The sequence below is a fragment of the Gymnodraco acuticeps genome, unplaced genomic scaffold (genome assembly GCF_902827175.1).
Source record: "Gymnodraco acuticeps unplaced genomic scaffold, fGymAcu1.1, whole genome shotgun sequence".
NCBI lineage: Eukaryota > Metazoa > Chordata > Actinopteri > Perciformes > Bathydraconidae > Gymnodraco > Gymnodraco acuticeps.
Window position 1 is genome coordinate 412243 of NW_022990285.1, and position 22526 is coordinate 434768.

Consider the following 22526-nt stretch of genomic DNA (forward strand, 5'->3'; position numbering starts at 1 on the left):
GGTCTATGTCTTCACAATCGTATACCAAACAACAATTGTGATTGTGAATTCTTATTTTTGTTAATGTCATCGCTATTCTTTCCTTTAAGGCAGTTTTTGCTGTGTTCTTTTCTGCAGATGACAAAACAGGTTTATGTGTGTCCTCATGTTTACTGTAAACAGGTCCTTCCTAGAGGTTACCCCCTCTTTTTTTGTGTACACTAAAGCCTTCCATGAAGCAATGGAAGAACAACGGCTATCTATATCTGACCAAAATGTGGCCCCTATGTTTACCCAAAAGCAGCGTGGGATGGGGGGGATGGCTTCTGTGCATTATCAAGGTATGCTGTGTGTAGTTTAACAAGCATGCCACAAAGGCATAGCCCAGGATAGTATTGCCCAGGCTTTGATGTGAGAGAATGTATACACATATTCCTTTTCCCTAGAGGTCCAATGCTGTCATCCCCTCTGCTGGTGTAAAAATAGACCATGGGGTCACATGTTCTAGAGATTTGATTGTTATGTGTAGTGTAATGATAGATTTTTTCAGGTGGATGTTTCGTGTCTTAAATATGCGGGATATTCTATTTTTCAGTTTATGCCCTTCCATTGATGAGTGGCACTTATAACTCTAAGTCCTGTTGCCATAATCAACAGTCCTTATAAATTACTGTTGGCTGATAGGAAAATAATATATCAAATAATGAGACATGCAGAAAATGGTTCAAATATCAAATAGCAGAAGTAAAGCTTTCTTCCCTAAGGTTGGCTCTGATTGAAGCCATCTTTTAAAAGATGTCTGACCCCTTTGAAACTCTGCTTCAAGCCACATTTACATCAAAACCGGGGCTTCTCCTACTTAAGTCATTTGCACTGTCTTTTTACAGCCGTGCCATATGCAGGGCTGCTAACAGAGGAGTGCTCATGTTCCTCAGGGGGCCAACTGACTGACATCTGCCCCCGCAAACAGGGCCCTATTCAGAGGGGTGGAACGCCTCCGAAGGTCGAGATAGAAACACATCATCCAGACTATAGACACGGCCCTTTGTGACGCTGAATGGCCAATTGTGTCCGCTCTGTGCATCACGTTTCTGTGCGCAACGCTCCGTGAACCTTTCCCTATCCTCGGATAAGCCCTTGGGCTTCCACATCTGAGGCCTTTTTCCTCGCTTTCTCTCCTCATTTCATCTGACACTTGAGAAGCTGTTGTTTTTTTATCCAGTCTTAGATTATCAATGTATCTTGGGGGGCAACATATAGAGCATTAGAAGTGGGAAAACTGCAGCTTTTTCCTTATAACTTTATTTGTCTTTTAACACTAAATAGCCATCTTAAAATAAATTAGGCTTTAGCCTTTTTTTAACAATTGTATCTCTAAACCGTTTTTGCTTAAACTCTTTATGATGTTCTTTCTTGATTCTTCTATTTTCTGGAGCCTTCACCTCTATTCTTTGCTAAAGTGATTTCACCTTCACCTTTAGGATCAATAACATATATATTCTCTCCGTTTCAGCATTTGTCAGCAGTTAGTGAGATTATTCATTGTGCCTCCTCGGAAATACTTTAATCCTTGCTACATAAAGATTGAATTACAATTCTACGCCGGATTAAGTTTCTCGATCAAAGACATTCTGTACAGCTTGTGTATTAAGGCCTTTCTCAATGTACATTTAGGGTCTCTGGTTGTATCTCTAGTGTCTTCATTCATCAGGGATAGTACTGACACATGCGTAGCTTCCATTGCCTGTCCAAATGAGCTATTCTATTGTCTTCATATCACTTAATATGCTTCTTCTTCCAGCTCATTCCATGTCATACATTTAAGTTAATGGCTCCTATGTATTTTCAGCTCACTGACTGACAGTCTTTATTTGGGGTATTTTTATTTTTATTCTTTTAATGAACTGGGTGTTTTGCTTGAATATGGTCTGACAAGTAGAAGGCAAGTCTTATCACAGGGGCATGGTATTCTACAGCTCAGTGTTTCCTCTTCTATTAAAACCCACAGGAATTTTATTTTATCCTTCTTTGTCCTTCACCAAATATAAATTAATATGGAGCTACTAAAACCCATCTATTAAAAAGAAATGAGGGCTTAAGAATTACTTAACTCAAGCAACTAAAAGCAAGGGGCTGGTTTTGATCATTTTAATCCTATCAGTACGTATAAAGACTGTCACTGTGACGTCACCAGTGAACTACCATTTATTAGCCTGTTAACCTTGGCAGTCTCCACCTTGTTTTGTTTTTCCAGAAGTGACCTTATTTGGACAGGACTGTGGAGGTGGAAGAGTGAGGAAAACCACAAGGTGGTTAGCAATGTGCATCCATCATTTACATTAACTCTGATGTTCATTGGAATGCAATTTTCTTTCACTAGCAAAAAAACGTGCCTGAACAAAATGTGTTTACAGGAAAAGATGAACAGCTGGCTCCTTACAGTGTGTTTGAATCAAACTGAATGCTAAACAACATGGTAGCGAGCTCTCAATCTCAAGGAAGCCCCTTCCTAGAGCATATCCTGCTGTATTGTTTAGTGAGGTAATAAATCAATGGAGTAGTAGGATCATTTCCCAATGGCATTCTACAAGTAGTCATGATCCATTGTTAATATGAAAATATCATATAAATACATTTTTTTTTAAATCTTGTTATTCACGTGTTCAGAGCAACGTCTTGCATGTGCCTTTGTATCTTGAGATGTATCATCTATTCAGCATCCTGAGGCTGTTCTGAGGTCAGCGAGAGTCAGAGAGCGAAGGATGACCCCCGGGCGACATTTGAAAAGGCTTTGATGTAGAAAAATTGGAATAGCATAGCTATATCATGTGATAATCCACTCCCAAAGGATGCCACAGGGACACATCATACATGACAGAAACAAGAAGTGCAAGGATCATTTAGTGGTTTCACACCCCCATGAGCATGATGACAGCAATTTAAGAATTGTCCCTCCTACATTCCAACCTGCTAATGAAGTTGAACAGAAAAGTTATGTGGCATTGACAGCAACTGCATAAATGAATGAACATAGTTCAACTTGAACACATTCATGTTTAATGCCTCTACCACAAAAAAAACACTGCTCTGCTGAGGTGCCTGAGGTAGCAGGTCCAGGCCTTCAACGGGTAAATACAATATTGTGTCGGTTTGGCAGGATAATCTTTGGGGCAGATTGAAGCGGTCCCCATAGGCTTGAAATCTAACAAGCCAGAAAAGCTAGCTTAATATATACCAATGTCCCGGCCCCTAAGGTTATCTGTCACTCTCATATGTATACACACACACACACACACACACACACACACACACACACACACACACACACACACACACACACACACACACACACACACACACACACACACACACACACACACACACACAGCAGAACTTTACTTGACACTGGGAGAGAGGCTGAGTTACTGAGTAATTCCAGCTGTTGTGAAGCCAGCAGGACTCAGATGGTATGAGTCAGTCAGAGTGGAGCTTTAATCAAGAGGGGCCCTGTGTGGGACTTCCCTGAAGGACCAGAGAATAAAGTCTGATTGCAAAGCCTTGAGGCTACTAACACCTTTCAACTGGGCAGATTCAGAGAAAAAGCTTTGCCAATCTAGCTGTCAACTCAGCAGCAAAGCTGTTCATTTAGTCCATACAAAACATAGTGTCCTGAGAAGAGAGGCCATCTCTGTAGTCCATCAGGAATACTGTGTGTTAGAAACACGAGAGCTTCTGACATCTGCGCTGTTATGAGTGATCCTCAGGTGGTGGATTGAATTACACGTTAGATCTTGACAGAAGAAAGAGGTCCCATTGCACCATTAGGAAGCCATTTGTTTTGCTGTCATTCTAGTCTATATGATTGGCGGGCTGATTTTACGAGGGAACTTTTGTAAAATACACATTTTTATCAAATAAATCAATCAGAAAATAGGATGCGTTTTTCTTGCAAGCATTACCTGACACTCAAAGCTCTTTCTTTAAAAATAACTCTGCCTGTATTTATGACACCCCAACCTCCTCCTCTCTTTTCATGTAACTGTTCATTGTTTGCAGGACGATTCACCATTGATTGTATCAACGTGCTTTTGTGTAAAGATGACTGATGTGGGCTAGGTGAAAAGAAAACGAATCCTGGAATCTGAAGGGCTTCAGCGAGAGTAAAACAATGTGTGAAGGCTTGATGGATGAAGGCGCGGCCGTCCCCGACTCTTTGTTTACGTTTTTCACAAGACGTGTGAGGAGAGCTAGCTTATCTCTGACAGCGAGACGGGGTCGTCCTGTTCTAACCTTTCACAATGTGTCAGTGTTGGCGAGGCTAAAGTGAAAGATGTCATCTCTAATAGAAATGACATCAATCCCGTGTTCTCGTGGCAGCCGGTTTGGTCAAAAGCAGTTTTTACTTGTGCTTTGATGTTTCCCTTTACGGATTCTGCAGGTGCAGAAAACAGCAATCAAGAACTAATCCAATGCAGGATTTGTCAAGCAGCATTTAGCGCTGAATATGTTAAAGCCTGGAGCCAACAAATACAGTTAAACGATATAAGGAAGACAGGTTTAAATATTGTTATATACATGAAACTTCTTGTAGCGAGTGATAATAATAATAATAGCTTGGATTTATATAGCGCCTTTCATGAGACCCAAGGTCGCTTATTATGCATGACTAGCTAGCATTGTTGTATTAACGTATTATGACGTTTGCACTAAACCGGTCAGTTAGGGTTAGCTTGTTGGTGTGAGTGGCTAAGCACAGCCTTCTTCAGTGGCATCATTTGGTTTGCTTTTCTCTTCCCACGTCAGTTGAAACTGTTTTCTTTAGCCCCCAGCAGACTAATTACCATGAAAAACGTACTGAATATCTAATGAGAATTAGAAGAACTTACCAAGGGACAAGATGAGAGACATTTTAAATTCAAACCTAATTAGGGAAGTCCCCAAGTGTTCAGAGAAACTAACTCTTTTTAAATGTCACTAAATTCTAGGCTGGTAAAAGATATAGCAGGTTTTTTAAGGACACTTCACAAAGAATATTTGCAAGAAAAGAACATTTAACAACTTCTGAAATACTTGTGTTTTTGTACTTTGGGTCACTGGCTGTGCTTTGGCCCTCTCTCAGTACTATGCTCTGGCTCCTCTCCGAGGACTCCACTAACATGAAGTCATCTGGAATGTCAGAAGTCTATTAGGAACGTCTGTTGTGTTATCCAGCTCCGAGAGGGAGAGGCAGTCCAAGGTTCCCATACTTTTGGGATAAACCAATTACTTTCAGCAAAATGATGATTTGATTACTGCGCACACTTGACTGGCACTCGTGTTTGACTTGGCAGAACTCAGCCTCCCAGTTAATAGCAGCACTTGCAAATCCTGATACTTCACATAGACCCTCCAACAAAAACACACAAAGCAGGAAAGATGGTGTAAATCTTTCTTTTTTGAGGAAATGTAGCTTATGTTGTGAAGGCATCAAGCAAAGCAGGATTGGTAACGTAGTGTTTCTTGGCTCGTGTTTGTCTATATATAATTTATGATGGCTGTTGGTCCGGGGGGAAAAAAGGCCAAGAAGAATAAACTGCATTTGTATTGTTTGGCATTGAGAATTTAACATCACTGTGGCTTGGCTGGATACTCTAAATTACTCTTCAAAGAATCATATCAGAAGCTATTATTGTAATAGTTCCATTTTGAACTGTACGAGTAGTGAGGAATTCAACAGATTTACATTGGTGGTAAACTAGAGATAACTTTAGGATTTGGAGTTTCCTGTTTTCTCCCAGGCTCAACTTATTTGAACTCAAAATTCAAAGTGTGATGTTTCGTGAAGATCCTCTGAAACATCCAGCCATTACATATCTGTCCCCCTCATTCAGGACAATGAATTGCATATGAACTGTTCCTGCTTTAACACATTTAGACACATTAAACAAGTCACATGGTGTATTATTTTCCTTTATGACTCAGTTCAAGCAAGTGGGTTAACCGTCATCAGGCCTGGTCACAACTATGATTACAAAATAAGGCAGACCTGTCAGTCATGTGCTTCTATTTAAGAAGCACATTTTATTCCTTTATTTTAACTTGGTTCGTTTTTTTATTTATTTTTGGACATCATTTCCATCCTATTGCCAATAATAACCATGTTCTAAGCACTACCTTTTAGGAACATTACAACATCAAAATAATAATTCTGATGGGGCAATCATAAAGGTTTAAAACAAACCCTGATTCTAGTCAAACTTGTATATTAGAACACGTTTGACTAGAATCAACCGCTAACTGCTACTAGCTAAGCCTGCGCTATGTATGGGGTGCAAGGTCTCCAAGCAAATCAAATACATCTATTTTTCCATTATTCCCATAAGAAATGAACTATCAGATTAATCTATTTGTTGTAAAATTGTAAAAACAAATGTTGGCAAGTCTGAGATTACAATGTCGAAAGTAATATTAAAAGGGTTATAAAACCAAAACATTGAGCAAAAAGACTCGGTTAACTAAGGGGGAATTGCAAAGTAGGGTGACGGTCACTATCCATTATTATTGTTGTTGAACCAGTTTTCTATACATATGAATAATAGCAAAGCTGTGGACATTGTGTTGACATGTCAGCCTTCTCCTAGTAATAACTATATCAGCCAAATGGTGCTTGTGCACAGGAATAAAACAGGGGGGCTTTAATGTAAGAACCTTATGATGGAGGTTATTAACGCGGAGGTCCTGGCATGCTGATTGGCAGAGGAGGGGCTGCACATGCTGTATTCTGCTGATGACCTAAGGGACAGGGCTTCTGTGACTTGACGGGCATTCAGCCTGGCTCTTTGTTAGGGCCATGTGTCGCCTCGGGGGCCTGCTGCTCTTTCCTAAAGCCCTGGGTTCAAAGCTGCCGGGCCGGATCAGGGACTGGGGATTGGGCCAACGCCAGGGAATACAGAACCTCCCAAACATCTAGCACAAAGACTCCTCTGACTCTATCTCTCTTTCCACTACCGCCCTTTTCTCTGTCTTAGTAGTGTTCTGTCTCGGCCCCTCACTCGCTTGGTTGGTCAGTTTGCATTTCATAATCCCTGGGTTGGTCACTGAGCTATACACTGCCTGTTTCTCTCTCCCTGTGCTGTCTCCCTGATTCCTTGCTCTATCTGTTCATAGCAGCCTTCTTGTCCATCTCTACCCTCTTGATTGTTTTTTGCGCCCACTTTGCCTCTCCCTTTTTTATTTTCTCTTCCTAGTTCCAGTTCTCTCTTCACCTTTGCTGACAGATAAACCCCCCCAGAGACTATGGATAAACATAAGCCCTGTGAGATAGATTGTGTGCATGAGACAGAGTAAATCCTGCCCTCAACCCCCCTCTCCAACACTGGCTCAAACCCTGTGCACGTTGCGTCTGCTCGGACTAGAAAAGCCACTAAGCCAGCCTCTGCCTCTATCCAGCTCCCCATGCAAAGCATTAGCTAACCTGCTTTCCTGCTATTCCCTAATCAAAAACACTTTCAGCGCGAGCCAATGCCTGTATGGGCCGGAACAGACAGGCATGTATTTGCAATGGATTAGCCCAACAGGTGCTTAATTATTCTAATCAAAAGCGGTCCGAGGAGAGAAAAGGCTTTCCAAATGGGTTTCAATTTTTAAATGTCCGTTAAAATAGCTGACCCATAAGTCTCACACTCGCCTGCATGAATTAATTAATGGTTCAGTCCAACAGGTGCTACATTTAGTTTGAAATGCAATCAGTGGAGAAGTGAAGAATCAGGTGATGAATCCCCCCTCCCCTTCCTCAGCTCACCCCCAAAGGCTCACAGTGTCAGCAGCTGCATCTTCCATGGCCCCATTACAATGTCCTCCTACATGAGAGAAGTGAACACACACACACACACACACACACACACACACACACACACACACACACACACACCCACACACACACACACACACACACACACACACACACACACACACACACACACACACACACACACACACACACACTGTGTAATGCAAAGTGCAAAATTCTGGCTTGGGCCAATGGGAGTGAGCATCTGTTAGAGGTGGGTTTGAAAGGGACCAATAGGACAAAGGGATTGTATCAGCTAAAAACGCAGGTGCACCACGATTAGCGGGCAGCAGCTGGTGAGGTCACAAACAGATCTGGACACACACACGAGTACACACACACACGATTACACACACTCACAAGCTTTTTCAAATGCATGATAATGTCTGTCCTCCATGCTGACAATAAGCGTTAGTAAGTCGTAGTGCCTCCATCCCACAAGCCTTTGAGGAATAGAGTAGCAAAAAGCACAAGCCAATATGGGTTTGAAATGACGACTCTTTGAAATGCGAGCAAGGAAAAGGGAAGGTTTTTTCAAAATAGCTGATAAAAGACACACACACACACACAGCGAGATGATTTGAGCTTGTTTGGAAGCTCTCTCTCCGAATCATTTCAACATAAATCCAGCGTTGTCACAGGCCGCCATCCCTCGCTTCTTGGCTTTACCTCTCCTCTCCTGAGACATGTCATCATCTTCTCAGCAGCTCTGGTCCTCTCGATGTCCCGGAGGTCTTACAGCAGCGTCTGTCCTATCGTAATCCAATTTTGGATGGAGTGATGGGCAGCAGAGAAATGGCTGGCTCTGGAAAACACTCACACACACACAAATGCAATTTTATTCGGTGATGTCATTCAAATCCTCCAATAAGTGCCGCCAGCTCGGCCATCAAAATGGGTTTGTGCTTGAGCAGTTAGCTCCTCTCTCTGCGGCCAAAGGAGCAGCCTTCCCTAATCATCAAAAAGCCCGAGCCACATTAAGGTTGCTCTAATTCATTAAAGGCCTCCATTCAGCAAATGGCTTTCTGATCGCAGAACTGGCATCAAATCAAGAAATGGACTACATGGAAGATTGAGCCGTTCTATTACCACTTTACAGCCACACGTTGGAGGCTCTTTTCATTTCCTTTTAGTTCTGGCGTGGGTTTTCATGCAGTCCATAAGGGAATTGATAGCAGAGGAAATAGTAGATGAAATCCAAGCTGGCTGGCCATCTTCGGCTAGCCTCTGGGACGCACGGCTAACTGCTGCACACTTCTGAGTAGAGAGGTGTTTAATGGTTGATTAGCAGTCTTTGTGAGTTGCCCTCTGCACCAAAGGCACTGTCCTCTCCATTTGATGTCTCTCTGAAAATCAATTAGCACAATTACAAGGCCTTAGTTCCATTAAACATTAATCACAAAGTGCCGTGCTCGGGGCGAAGCAGCTAACATTAATTGACGGCTGACATGACTTTGAGGCAGCAGCAATACCATCTCTGATATAGAGTGTACGAGGGCTCATCAGACAGCAGTTCAGTGATGATTGGATCAAACACTTAGGAGGTCGCTGTCATCTCCAGTTAAGTTGAACACATATGCAGCTTGATGCTTGATGTCAGCCACTGTCTTTTTTTATTTAAATACCTATAGGGGACTGTAGAGTTTTGGTTTTAAGACGTGAAGTTGGAGCTTTGATTCTGGAATGATTCCTCTAGGGCTATATGGTACCATGGAAATGGGTATTGAATCCAAAAGTGACACAAAATGTGTACAGAAATGTTGGTGTTATCGACCTGTTTATACTTTCCTTTCTTTATGATTTGTTGTCTAAAGATTAGTTTTGACTTTTCAAAGAAACATATTTGTTGTGCAGTTGCTCGTAGTTTATTTACTGTAACTTTGACATTAGTTAGTCATATATGGGCTGGTTGCCTACAGAACTACCTTTACTCACTGAGAAGCAAAGATTCCCTGGGTGTCATAAGTCTTTGAAGTCTTAATGAACAAGCCCATCAGGGTAATACCTTAGGATGAAAAATATATACATTACATTGCATTTAGCTGACGCTTTTATCCAAAGCGACTTACAATAAGTACATTCGACCAAGAAGATACAAACTTGAAGAAAACAGAATCATATAAGTACATCAGCTTTCATAGAGCAAAAACATTTTAAGTGCTACTCAACTGGCTTTAGAAAAGCCAGTCCTTTATTAGTATATAAGTTCTTTGTTAATAGTTCTATCGCTTGAAGTGGAGTCGAAAAGAGATGAGTTTTCAGTTTGCCCCGGAAGGTGTGTAAGCTATCTGCCGTCCTGATGTCAATGGGGAGCTCATTCCACCATCTTGGAGCCAGGACAGCAAACCCACATGTTTTTGCTGATGGGAACTTGGGTCCCCCTCGCAGCGAGGGTGCAGCGAGTCGTTTGGCTGATGCAGAACGGAGTGCACGTGCTGGGGTGTATGGTTTAACCATGTCCTGGATGTAGGAAGGGCCAGAACCATTCACAGCATGGTACACAAGTACCAGTGTCTTGAAGTGGATTCTAGCAGTTACCGGAAGCCAGTGGAGGGAGCGGAGGAGCAGAGTGGTGTGGGAACATGTTGGATATACTCCTTTTATTTCATTCATTTCAGGTACAATGTAGACCTGACACTCTTTCACTTCCTTGATTATGTCATCGTGTACTTCAGAATAGTTTAATTAGCTGCAACCATGCACACCACATTCATTGAGTTAGTTACAATACATAATCTCCATCATTTAAAACTAGAGTCAATACTGCATTGAGCTTGGAATGAAACATTCTCTCTTGTGTGTTGCATAGTAAATTACTGTATGATCTGCATACATTTATGTGGACTTCTCAAATCAAGGGCAAATCATTCATTTATAGACTAAATAGGATTGGCATTTCCTAACAATATTTTGGCCACTGATGAGTACTCTGAGCAGAGGTCGCGTTAACCGAATATTTTCCGTCTATGACGAAAAATTTTTAACAATGACGGAAAAATCTGAAAGCTGTGTCCGTCATTTTGACAGATTAGAACAAACTCAGAACAGCGCCAAAGTTTCCCCGCAGTGAGGCTCCGGTATTATGCCTTGTTGTTATGCATGCCCGTCCAAAAGTAAATTATATCGTTTAGCTTGCTCTCCCCCCCGTGCAGAGTTGTGTACAGGCCGACGGGTAATAACGGATTTTGACGGAAATGTTACGATCCTTTCCGTCAAAATGACGGGCAGCGAAAAAGTCTAGCGCCACCTCTGACTCTGAGTCTGGGTCTTGCTCTGTCCTTGACCTAATTGGTATGACCTGACCTTGGGGCTGGTTTTTTGGGGGAACTTATTGACCTGCCTCTTATCTAAGATGTCTTTAAACAAAAAGATAAACTACACTATTTCAATCTACACTTTTTTTTTACCTTAAAAGTTGTACACATGCCTTTCCCTAAAATCAATTCTAAATGAAATAGTCTTCAATCATCACATGGGATCTAACATGAACCATACAGGTAGTGATGTTACGTATTGCGCCGAGGCTTCGGAGCGTGTGTCGAGTAATCCCCGAAGCTTTTTGTGAAGCATGTATCGTTTTGGGCCAGTGACGTCACCGATGACAAACGAAGCCTCGCTGCCCGTCGATACCACGTGACTGCTTCAGGAAGTGCATATTACCCATGCATGTATAATAAGAACGATATTATCCTTCCTGTACCCGGGCCCGGTGACACGATGGAATTAAGAGAGCTCAGACCCTCACTTATATAGAGGTCGGAACATGTCATAATGTATAAATAAATAAAAGCATAAATAAAAGTAGGAATAAAAACATCAATAAATACAGGAATAAATATGATGCAGTGCTTTCAGATAGATTCAGTGTGTGTGCTGTGGCTCAGCTGGAAAGCAGTTGACTCACGACCGCAGGGTCCCTGGTTCAATGACTGGTCAATACGTCTTTTGTTTTGTTTATAAAAGCTACAGCTAAATGAGATAATGTAGTTAATAAATGTATCCTTTGATATGGTTTAGCCTTTCTCAGGCTACAACGTGGTTAAGTTTATATTATTGAGGAATACAAATCCCTCTTTGCAATGTTTACCAGCCTCTTTAGGCGTTTCAATCACAATCATTTATTAAATAAATGCAATATTGTTAACATGAAAATATGATTTTATGTTCGTTAAACTTACACTTATTCTAAGGCTTTACTCATTGGGAACTCGGTATGAGATAGAGCACACTGTTGAGATGTCCAATCTGCCTGTTTTACACACTTTGACCAACAGGGGGGTTTGTGTTCAGATGAATCCCATGATGATTGGCTGGAAAGCTTCAAAGCTTCATAAGGCTTCATCTCGCCATCACTGTATCATCATTGCAAGAGTAGCAGGGAGAGTTCTAATGTGTTAATAAAATATAACTTACTGTCTGAGTCAAAAACAGGCCGGCAACTGAATTTTATCCAACACAAACTAGGAATACTGAACAAAGAAAATGTAAAAACTAAAGAGGATCATTAGGCACAAGATTGTTCAATTCACAGCACAACAATCAACAAAGGAACTAGGCTAATGTGAACAGTGACTAGGGATGGGTATCGTCTGAAATGAATCGATTCCGATTCTGCTTATCGATTCCGGTTCTTATCGATTCCCTGTTTCAATTTCAAAATTATAAAAGAAAAAGGTCAAACGTTTAGATAACAAAAATACCTTTACTCTTTTAAGCTTTAACTGACATTTTTCCAAATGAAAAAATACATGCAATACAAATGTATTACACAATAGCTGTCCTTTATTTTAACTGAGCCATTCCTGTGGCAAGCTATTCACTTTCCACAGGCATTACACTGTGCCTTGTCTTTTGCTTTTTTAGTGTAGTGGAGCCTCACTTTAGAGCGTTTACCGCGATCCATCTTTGGTGTTATGAAGTGACTGAGCTCGTGAACTGTCTACGGGAGGGCGGGGGGAGCTGTGGACCTCTGTCGCCTGTCAGCGCAACTTACATGATGCCGTTTTAAAAAATTAAGGGCGCGTACTGAGCCGGCCGTCAACGGCCCGCTGACGACCGGCCGTTCTGTGATTCTCCAGAACACACAGATGGCCAGTCCGCCCTTGTCACCGGTCGCCGCGGCGCAGACGGACCCGGTGGAATACAGGGTCTACTGCATTTAGGAACCGTTAAGCAGATCCAAAATCGTGTATTTTGTATGGGTACCCGTACCCAGCATTTTCTTATCGGTTCTTATCTGGAACCGAGTTTCGGTTCCCAACCCTAACAGTGAGTGACTAATGGGGGAGTGGGAGCAGGTGTGCAGGAGGTCAGGTGACTGCAGAGCTAACGAGGGACAGGTGGGTAACCCCCCCCCCCCCAATCATAGTACCACTGTTAATTGAAACTAAGAGGTTAATGTTGATCCAGGCTCTCAATTCGTGGTCAGATAGAGGGGCCTAAAGTTGACCAGGACTCCAGAGACTCTCCAGAGACAGTGAGCGGCTGGTCGCTGTCTTTCATCATTCCCCCAGCCTCCCCTTTTTTGGTCTCAATTGCTCTCCTCCATCTCTTGCTTTGACTGAGGAGGGTCTCTTAGTATCTTCATGACCTCCTGTGTGGGGGGGAGAAGAGGTCATCATCTTGTTCGTCCCCGTCTCTTGGTTCCTCTAGCTGGCAGTCCTTGTGTGCATTCATCACACAACTCACTCCCACCAAAACTCAGAGTAAGTGGGGTCTCTGTGAGAATGGCAGGGAGGTGGGGCCGGGAGGGAGAGCACATTTAGTGTTGTTATTTTGAGCAACCGTGTCGAAGCGTAGGATGAGTTTTTAGGTAACCTGAGGGTAGCTTTATCAGAGGTGAAGTCATGTGTGTTTATTTGTGTGCAGGTGACTTCTACTCATGCTATTACAGGCTGATATCATTGGGTAGCTGTAGAGTGATCCGTACTATGGATTGCCAATAATGCAATCAACACTCACCTTAACAACAGTGATAAATATGTGTTTTGCTAATCGACACCACGCAGCTTTTTCTGTCTCAAACTACTGCCGAGGATTCAGCCCTCTGCAGGAATAGGAGCAACATATTTTATCTTTAAACACACTTTCTGACAGTCTCATTTGCAGCAGCACTGGGTAATTACAAGTACCCTATATTGCAGACAACTCGTGTGACTGAAGTTAAATTGCTCTCTCTTTTTTTATCATTATCTTGTTGTCAGACTAGCAGCACATTCAGCTCTTCTTAGAACTGTCCGCTCTCTATTGGGATTCAGCTGACTGCTAACTTTATCATTCGCCACAGGGCTCGGGCAAATTGCTAATCAAAGTGAAACACGGAAAGCAATATTAACTGCTGTTCTTGCTCATTGCCATGTCCTCTTCTCTTCCCTCTCTCCAGACAGTGAGATTGTTCCTCCTGACTGCCTACGCCCACGCTCCTTCACCACGGTGCGCTCGTCCTCTCTCCGCCGAGAAGCAGACGACTCCCGCCTGTCCGTCAGCCTGTGTGACCTCAACCTTCAGCAGGAGGACGGACGCAACGCCCACAATCACTCCCACCGTCACACCCTCCACCTGGCCTCAGCCTCCACATCCTCCACCTGCCCCATACCCCAGAACTCCCTCAACTCCCAGCAGTCCTCTCTGCTGCCGTCCGCCCTGGAGAGCGACCTCCACTTCCACCAGCTGCGTGGCGCCCACATTAAGACGCTGGACGAGCAGACGGTGGCGCGATCCGAGCACGCACGAGAGGAGCGCACCCTCGTCTTCACCAACCGGCCCCTGCGCACCGGAGAAACCGTCTTCATCAAAGTCACCAAGTCCAGCCCTGCACGTTCGGGGTCTTTGTCCTACGGCGTGACTTCCTGCGACCCGGCGGTGCTGCGGCCCAGCGACTTGCCCTACAACCCCGAGGCTCTGGTGGACAGGAAGGAGTTCTGGGCGGTATGTCGGGTGCCCACGCCCCTCCAAAGCAGTGACATCCTGGGCTTCTTGGTCAACCAGGAAGGGGAGGTCATCCTCAGCCACAACGGCACCAATGTGGGCATGCAGGTGTGTGTGGACAACTCCCGCCCACTCTGGATGTTCTTTGGTCTCCATGGGGCTGTGACTCAGCTGAGGATTCTGGGTAAGCAAGCATCACATGATACAAATTAGATACTAAACTAGGGCTGCAGTCGAATAGTCCATTTAGCTTAGGAACCTTCCTAACGGAGTGAAATGACCCGGAAGTCCCTCAGTGGCAGCCAGGATAAGTGCCGTTCAAATTCTCTAAATTAAAGGAAAGGAGGTTTCAAACTTCCTTTATAACCTCCTTTAGCTTAGGAACCACTGGACGTCCCTTGACATTACATTACATTACATTACATTGCATTTAGCTTTTATCCAAAGCGACTTACAATAAGTGCGTTCGTCCAACAAAATACAACTTGAAGAAAACAGAATCATATAAGTACATCAGGTTTCATAGAGCAAAAACATTTCAAGTGCTACTCAACTGGCTTTAGAAAAACCAGTCCTTTATTAGTATAAAAGTGCTTCGTTAATAGTTCTATCGCTCGAAGTGGAGTCGAAAGAGATGAAAGGAGAGGAGAAAATGCTGCCCCACAATGCCTTGCGGCCGCAGCATTTACGTCACACAACAGTCGGCCGTATATACTGATGAGAAACAGTATAATAGGGGACCATTAAAATATGATATAGTTTTGGATTGTGGGGGACAGTAAAAAATGGTCAATATCGATACAGAAGAGGCTAAGATATCCAGACATTTAGTCCCTTTTATAAATAAAGGACAGAGTTACACACTCCCCAGAATGCAACCACTAGCTTGTGTTTGCTATACCCTCTCTGCCTGATAAATGCCTTGCATCTGTTAAACTCCCTTAGTGGCTTTCTAACTGTTAGTTTATTCTGTTCTAAAGCCTGTCAGAAAAATGTGCCAGATATTGGATTTTAAACACACAAATATTGATCGTGAGCTTTTACAAATCCAAGATCAGTCAGGCCATCTGTTGTTACCAAGCCCAAGCTAACATAACCCTAAAGACATCATCATGGGTTATTTTCTCAGACTTTAGAAAGCTCCTCCAGAGTCACAGAAAACATTATACAATCTCCTTGGCTATGTGGTATTCTTTCGGAGAAGAAAACATTTAGACTTTAACACACTAAGGCTGGTTAAAACGACCCAGACAGCCCATCTATTTCACAAGGGGTGTTTACCACCAGAGACTCAACTTTTGTATACATCCATAATCCGGCATCTGCGTTGCTCATCTTGACTAGTTGACTGGACCCATAACATTATTATTATTTGTAGTTTATTTCTACGTAGCATAAAGGTGCAAACCCCGCATTTTGTTTGAAATACTTTGTCTACAATGAACATTTAACCTTGAATATTCCTGCCTGTAATAGAACAACTTAATTATTTTGTTGACTTTGAGACAGAGGTAGCACAAAGTCAGCCCACCCCCCTAAATTGGAGGCAGGTGTATAAACAGACGAATAAATGACCCCAAAGTAGAGTAGCATTGAAGAGATGTTTACATTCTACTTACAGTATAATGCTTAATAGGGAATAAAGTAAAGTTTTTACTTGAATGTTGCAAAGCAGCAAACAGAGATAAAGTCAGTTGGAGCAGTATCATGATGATAAATGTCCGACACAGATTAAGTACAGTGAAACTCTTGTAGTGTTAACTTCCTTTGATATACCCCTTCTGTCCTTAAATGAGTAATGAGCCCCTTTTAGTTCCTTAACCACATGTTTTATCGTGTGATTAATTCCTCTTCAAATAGTGATTTATTGTGAATATAATCATCCATTCAGCCAAGGATGGATGGGGTCAGGAACCAACAGATCAGGGTATTGATCTTTATTTGGCTGGTGAACTTTACTTACTTTGCTTCAATGAAATGTTTTTTGCTAAGTGTTGATTGTTTTAAAAGAATGCCAATTGAGGCCAACCATGTCTTCCCGTTTAGAAAATACATCCACGGTCATGGACAGGACAAAGGGGTCAAGAGGTTGTTACTTTGTTTGTCTCAGTATTTACCGCAGGTGTCTTGAGACAGGAAGCGTCTACGCACATTAGTAGAGAGAAGTAAATGCTCATGAGATGAAAAACAGGAAACAGAGGTGGAGAGGCTGCGGGAGGGAGGGGGGGCTGTGACCCGCACACAGCAGGGACAACAAGATGTATCTGCGGGGGGGACACTTTGCCTGTCAGTGGTGGGCCGTGATGCTTCATGCATGCCCTGCCAAGCATATTGCCTCCCAACCAGGTGCAGGCAGCTGTTGGTGATCCTGCTATGTTCATGTGTGCCTTTCTGAATGTCAATTGTTACGTTACATTACTGTCATTAAACTTGAATCCAAGGCGATTTACATAATCTTCAAGTAGAAAGGCCTACGGGAGCAATATGGGGTTAAGGACCATTTGACATGTTGACTGGTGATTGAACCTCTGAACCACTGATTGGTAGATGCCCATTTATCCCCCGCATCTGCCTGAGAAAGTCTGTAGAATCCTTTGTTATTGGCTGTTTTGTATGCACTGTTTTACACATGCAAAAATATTCTTGAATTTCTTAACATTTCTTTTATATTCAGTGACAGCAAAGGGTTGGCAGTAAGGCAGTATCTTTGTCAGCTCTATAATGCAAACTGGCGTGCAACAGTGAATGCCGTCTTCTATTAATGCAGCTCTTAAGGCACACAACAGCTCCGGCCTTTTAAAGATGTCACAAGTGTTTGTCTGCGGAGGAAGAGGCACCTATAAATACATCCTGTGATTCTCCAGTGACAGCGGTGGAAAAGGAAGCGGAGGTTAAAATAGGTTAGAAAGGAACAACCTTAGCTTTAACTAGACGTGCAGGAGAGAGAGAGAAACACTTAAGATAAAGTAATTACACTTTATCTTGTTGCAGGTCTTGCAACATAGTGTGCAAGGATTTTAAACATGGCCCTTTGAATGTTAAACAAGTTAATTCACTACGTTCATTTTGGGCTAATGTTACGCTATGTTAGCTTGACCCACTTAGCATCCACTAAGAGTAAAGTGACCATGCAGCCACCTCTATAAAAATGACAGTTAGCTTTAATGTACACCTTAAATGTGCAACTCAGCAATTCAGCTTTTAAGTGTTTTCTCACCTAAACATCTTTTCATTTGCAAAGCTAATGTCTCGGTGCCACCGTTATCACACAGAGAGATCTCTTTTACCTTACTGTTAAATTAGATTTTGGCTTGGCAGCCGTGCATAACAGACCTCCTGGTTTGTCTCTGTACATTTCTAACAATCATTACTGAAACCAAAGAGCCTTGGCAGCACACCAGCGCCGGAATAGCAGAACAATGAAAGCGATCTGAGGCACATCTTCCTTATCAGAGCAAAATCTTGGAATTCCCACTGAGGTGTGAATCATCTTCACTTTCCGGCTGCTTTGAATTAGGAAGCATCTCTTATCTCGCCTTTGCAGCTCTTGATCTATTGCTTTGTGTTGACTGGAGAGCAATTTAGCTTTCAGTTGAGCTGAATTGGAGCCATGCCTCAGACTTGGAGTGAGGGATGTTAAACTTGAAGGCTCACTCTCCCAGTGGGCTTCTGCTTTTAGGATGGCAAGATAAAGCGCTCATCACAGAGGCCTCTCACTTCAAACAAAGCATGAAGTGAGGGGGCTTTGTAATAGGAACAGGCAAAGTGAACATCAGGTCAGCCAAGAGTGCTGGGACAGGGTAATGATATTGATACTTCATTATTAATACCTACTTCATCATGGTGAATTAAAATGTCTGGCTTATTGCTTGAATCTATTTGAAGAAAAGTATTCTGTATGATCTGTGGACTGAGGAGAACAGGGTGGATAAACAACCTGTATTACACACAAGGCCATTGTTGTGTCTGGTTCTAAACCAAAAGTCACCATTTACTTTTTTAAATGTGCTAGAATGACATTACAGAAACAAATATTTCTTCTTATGTTTTTATTAACAATTTATTATATTTTATTTTATCGCACTGGACATTTTACTTTATCAAATCAAAAGTGGTATTGCAGTTTACTTGTATTGGAACGTAGTTTTAAAGAAGACATTTAGCTAAACCAAAAACGCCAAAGTATATTGTCATGCTCAATGTTGTTTTTATTTTTGACAGAATTTAAGATTAGTCTTTCTAAAAGGTAATTCCTCAGCCTTGGATGTGGTTTGAGCAGAATGCTAAGTGAACATTAGCTGACCTTTAGCTATGATGAGAGTGCCAAACACACAATATACTGTGTGTCAGTGTTATAATCATACACACATACAAACAGGCAGAATGTGTGTTTCTTAAACTCTCCATGCATGTGACCTACAGTACAGTTTAACCCTGCGACACAGCAGCTAATAGACTGCATGGCACAGTTTTGTTAGCCCATATCCAAATATCTCCTATTAGAGTGGTTGTAGCACAGAAAGCTGAAACCAGTGCGGCTGAACTTTGGGACAGAGATATTGAAGGGACCTTGTGCCTCGTTGCGTAGAAATAGGACACCCATCCAGTGACCCACTTCGCATGTATTATAGATTCTATTAAAATGTCAGCGCGCTCATGCTGAAGTGAAACGTCGCACCACCCACATCCTTATACACTGCAGCTGCCACGCTCCTCTCTCCTCTTCCCACCTTCTGCCGTCTTGGCTGGTGTCTTCTCTTTCAAATGTTCCTGTTTTTACTCAGCATTACGGTCGTTTATGTACAATATGTCTTAGTCGATTATCACACATGTATCCCTGCAAAAATACATATTGGAATCCCGCACTAACAGGCTCACTAGACATCTATAATCGAGCCTAAGGGGCAGCATATGACCTGATCATTTAGTGTTGTGTGCTATTCTCAACATTTTCAAATATTCTCATAACTTTCTGCTATGTGTGGATACATGCACGCAGACACATTTAAAAAATGTAATTTAGATATTTATGTAAAGCCAAAAATTGAAATACTTATCAGCTTTCCCATTTTGTATTAGTCAATTGAAAACAATGTAAATTGCATTATTATTAATGGACTAACATTACTTAGAAGTTTACCTTAGCTAATACTTTATGATACATTTATATTTAGTGGCTCCTTTCCTTTATTGCCTTATCTTTGACTTATAATACAGAGTTAGTACCACTCTTACATCCCTAAATAGATTCTGCAGGTGTTTCAGCCTGAGAGGTGAAACCCGGATGAAACTCACTAATCCTTGTAAAGCATAGTGCAATATGAATGTTCCTGATTCAATCATCACAACATGTGATTCTGAAATGTGAAAGAAAGAAACATTCAGAAACATTTTCCAAACCAACAACACATATATTTCTATTTATTTAACTCCCTCTATCATTTTCAGAAAGCTGCATGCATGTCATGTGTACACATGTTCATACAGCACACTCTCCTCTATACACATGTCGAAGAGATAAACAACTCAGGGATGAATGGCCTTGTCCTCCCTCCTAAACAGCCCTTTTGTCTCTGCAGATAGTATCTCCGCCGTATACAGAAGGAGACTTTTAACATTTAATGCAGCATGGTAAGCCATGACCTTAAACTAGTTCCCTCAGAGCCGCTTTCCTCTCATCCACTCATCCACTCTAAACACACATACAAAGAGCCCAGCTAAGTGCACATTTGAGCTGATGGCACTTCAGAGCAAGAAATCCTCTGCAATCAGATGGAGAGCCAGCTGTTTCGAAACGATTTGTGATTGGGGATAGTGTTTCATCAATTTAAATGTAAACTATTTTCAAGAGAGATTTTGCTCCTCTTCTTCTGTTCGTGCTATACAGTGGTGCAGGGATGGCGCATCTTTGTTGTCCGACGGGAAGTTAGAATCAGAAGGGGTCCGTCAACAAGGCCACAGGATTGTTCCACATATTAACACAACACTAGGGACTTTTGAAGCGTAAATGCAATCGGCAGTAGTTGAAAGCATGTTGCATGACTTCATGTAAACACCGCCAAGCTAAAGGCTGCTAATATTTAGCATGATGCTGTTTAGTAGTTTCATTTAGTAACTTGTTAGCAACCGCGGTTTTAATGATACGTCTAAGATATAAAATAAATTCTCCCAAAAATATTTACCACCACTTCTATGATTCCTGAAGTGTTATGCAGTCACCACAGGTAAAATATGTGTATATATATATATATATATATATATATATATGACACATAGAAGCTTTGGACATTCACCAGTGGGGTAGATACTGAAGTATTGTATGTAATAGAACAGACGTGAACATCTCTTCAACTTGTGATGTGGCTGAGGTAAAGTGTCAGTGGGGGTCCCGGGGCTTGTTGATGAGGCCGGTAGCGGAGGGGAAGAAACTGTTCAGGTGAGAGATGAGATGCCTCATTTATTAACAGGCCTGGAAGATGGCCATTTAACCCCTCCCCTCACGTTGTATTTAAGAAACTACCCAAACATGTGCCTCACCCCAATACCTGAATGCTATCAAATGTGATCCTCATACACGCTATGTCCCTAACCCGCGCCTTCCACAGTCCTGCTTCATCCTCAGCCACCTCCCTCATCACATACTCTGCATACCTCCCCAGCCTTCTCCATAGATGTACTGGTGTGTGCTAAATATGGATGGATGGTCGTGAGCTGCAGAGATGTGTCTACAGAGGCAGCCTGTCGCTCACAGCTGTTCACACAGGTCCCTTGGGAACAGGCTAGATCAGGGCTGGGCACCACGGATCCTGTCTCAGCTGCCCGCCTGCCATGGAGGATTACCAGGGAGGGAGGGACAGAGTGAGGGGGAGGGATGAGGGGCGTGGGGAGGATTCAGAGGGGAACCACTCATGCTCCAGGGCTGCAGGGTGATCAGGCTTGAGTAAGCCGATGATTGGTGAAACGTGGCGACTGCAGTAACACCTTGAAGGGTTGGCATGGTGATTTACTGATCAACACACAAAGCAGGATGGTTTCATCTGGAGCCTTTGTATTGTTAGGGTTAGGGTCACAAGTTGTACGAGTGATTGTTGGGTCCTTCTGTGAAAGTTGGGGGCTGTATATCCAACCATTTGCATTGCCTTCCCAAACAATCCTACAATCATGCCACCTCGACTGGATTGCATATTTGTGAAGGACACCAGGGTTTGAAGTTCTCTCTGAATCTCTCTTTACCATTCTTCACTCTTTTAGACACTTATGAGTGCAACACCATGAATGCATTCATAGCAGGACTTTAATGAAGCTTGTGTCCTAATATGAGTGATTATCGCTTTTCTGTGAAAGCGGGTTTACCCCACGTCTGAGGGTAGCCATAGCTATAAGACATTTTGATCAGAAAAAGAAAGGGAAAGAAAAGAGCTAAAACACTTTGGTCTTTACAAAGCAACATCTGTTTATGGCCCAGAAATACATACCATAGTAACCAAACTAGATTTTCAAGTAATGTAGTTCATGTTGATTGGTCAAATGTGGTAGTCGGAGAGGCTAGCTACAGAACCCTATCCTTCAGATCGTTTTTTTATGGTTTGTAACAAAAACATTTACGCTTGTTAGCATTAGCTTTGGTGAGTACTGTGTAATATAACTGACACATGCAATGGCAAAAGCAAATACGACTGAAACTTTAATACATGGTTGTTTTTCTTGGGTTCGCCAAAAATGTGTTCAGGTTTACCCTAGAAATTTTTTTATTTGAAATGAGGGATTGTTTGGTCTTGAGAAGAATCATTTT

The 22526-nt window shown here is 42.4% G+C and overlaps 1 protein-coding gene across 1 annotated transcript in view; it reads left to right on the plus strand.

The window, feature by feature from the left end:
• neurl1aa (neuralized E3 ubiquitin protein ligase 1Aa) overlaps positions 1 to 22526 on the plus strand; it is a 50117-nt gene that overhangs the window by 21430 nt on the left and 6161 nt on the right. The window contains exon 4 of the mRNA XM_034221816.1: positions 14190 to 14918. Within this exon, the coding sequence (XP_034077707.1) occupies positions 14190 to 14918 (729 nt within the window). The remainder of the gene's footprint in view (positions 1 to 14189; positions 14919 to 22526) is intronic.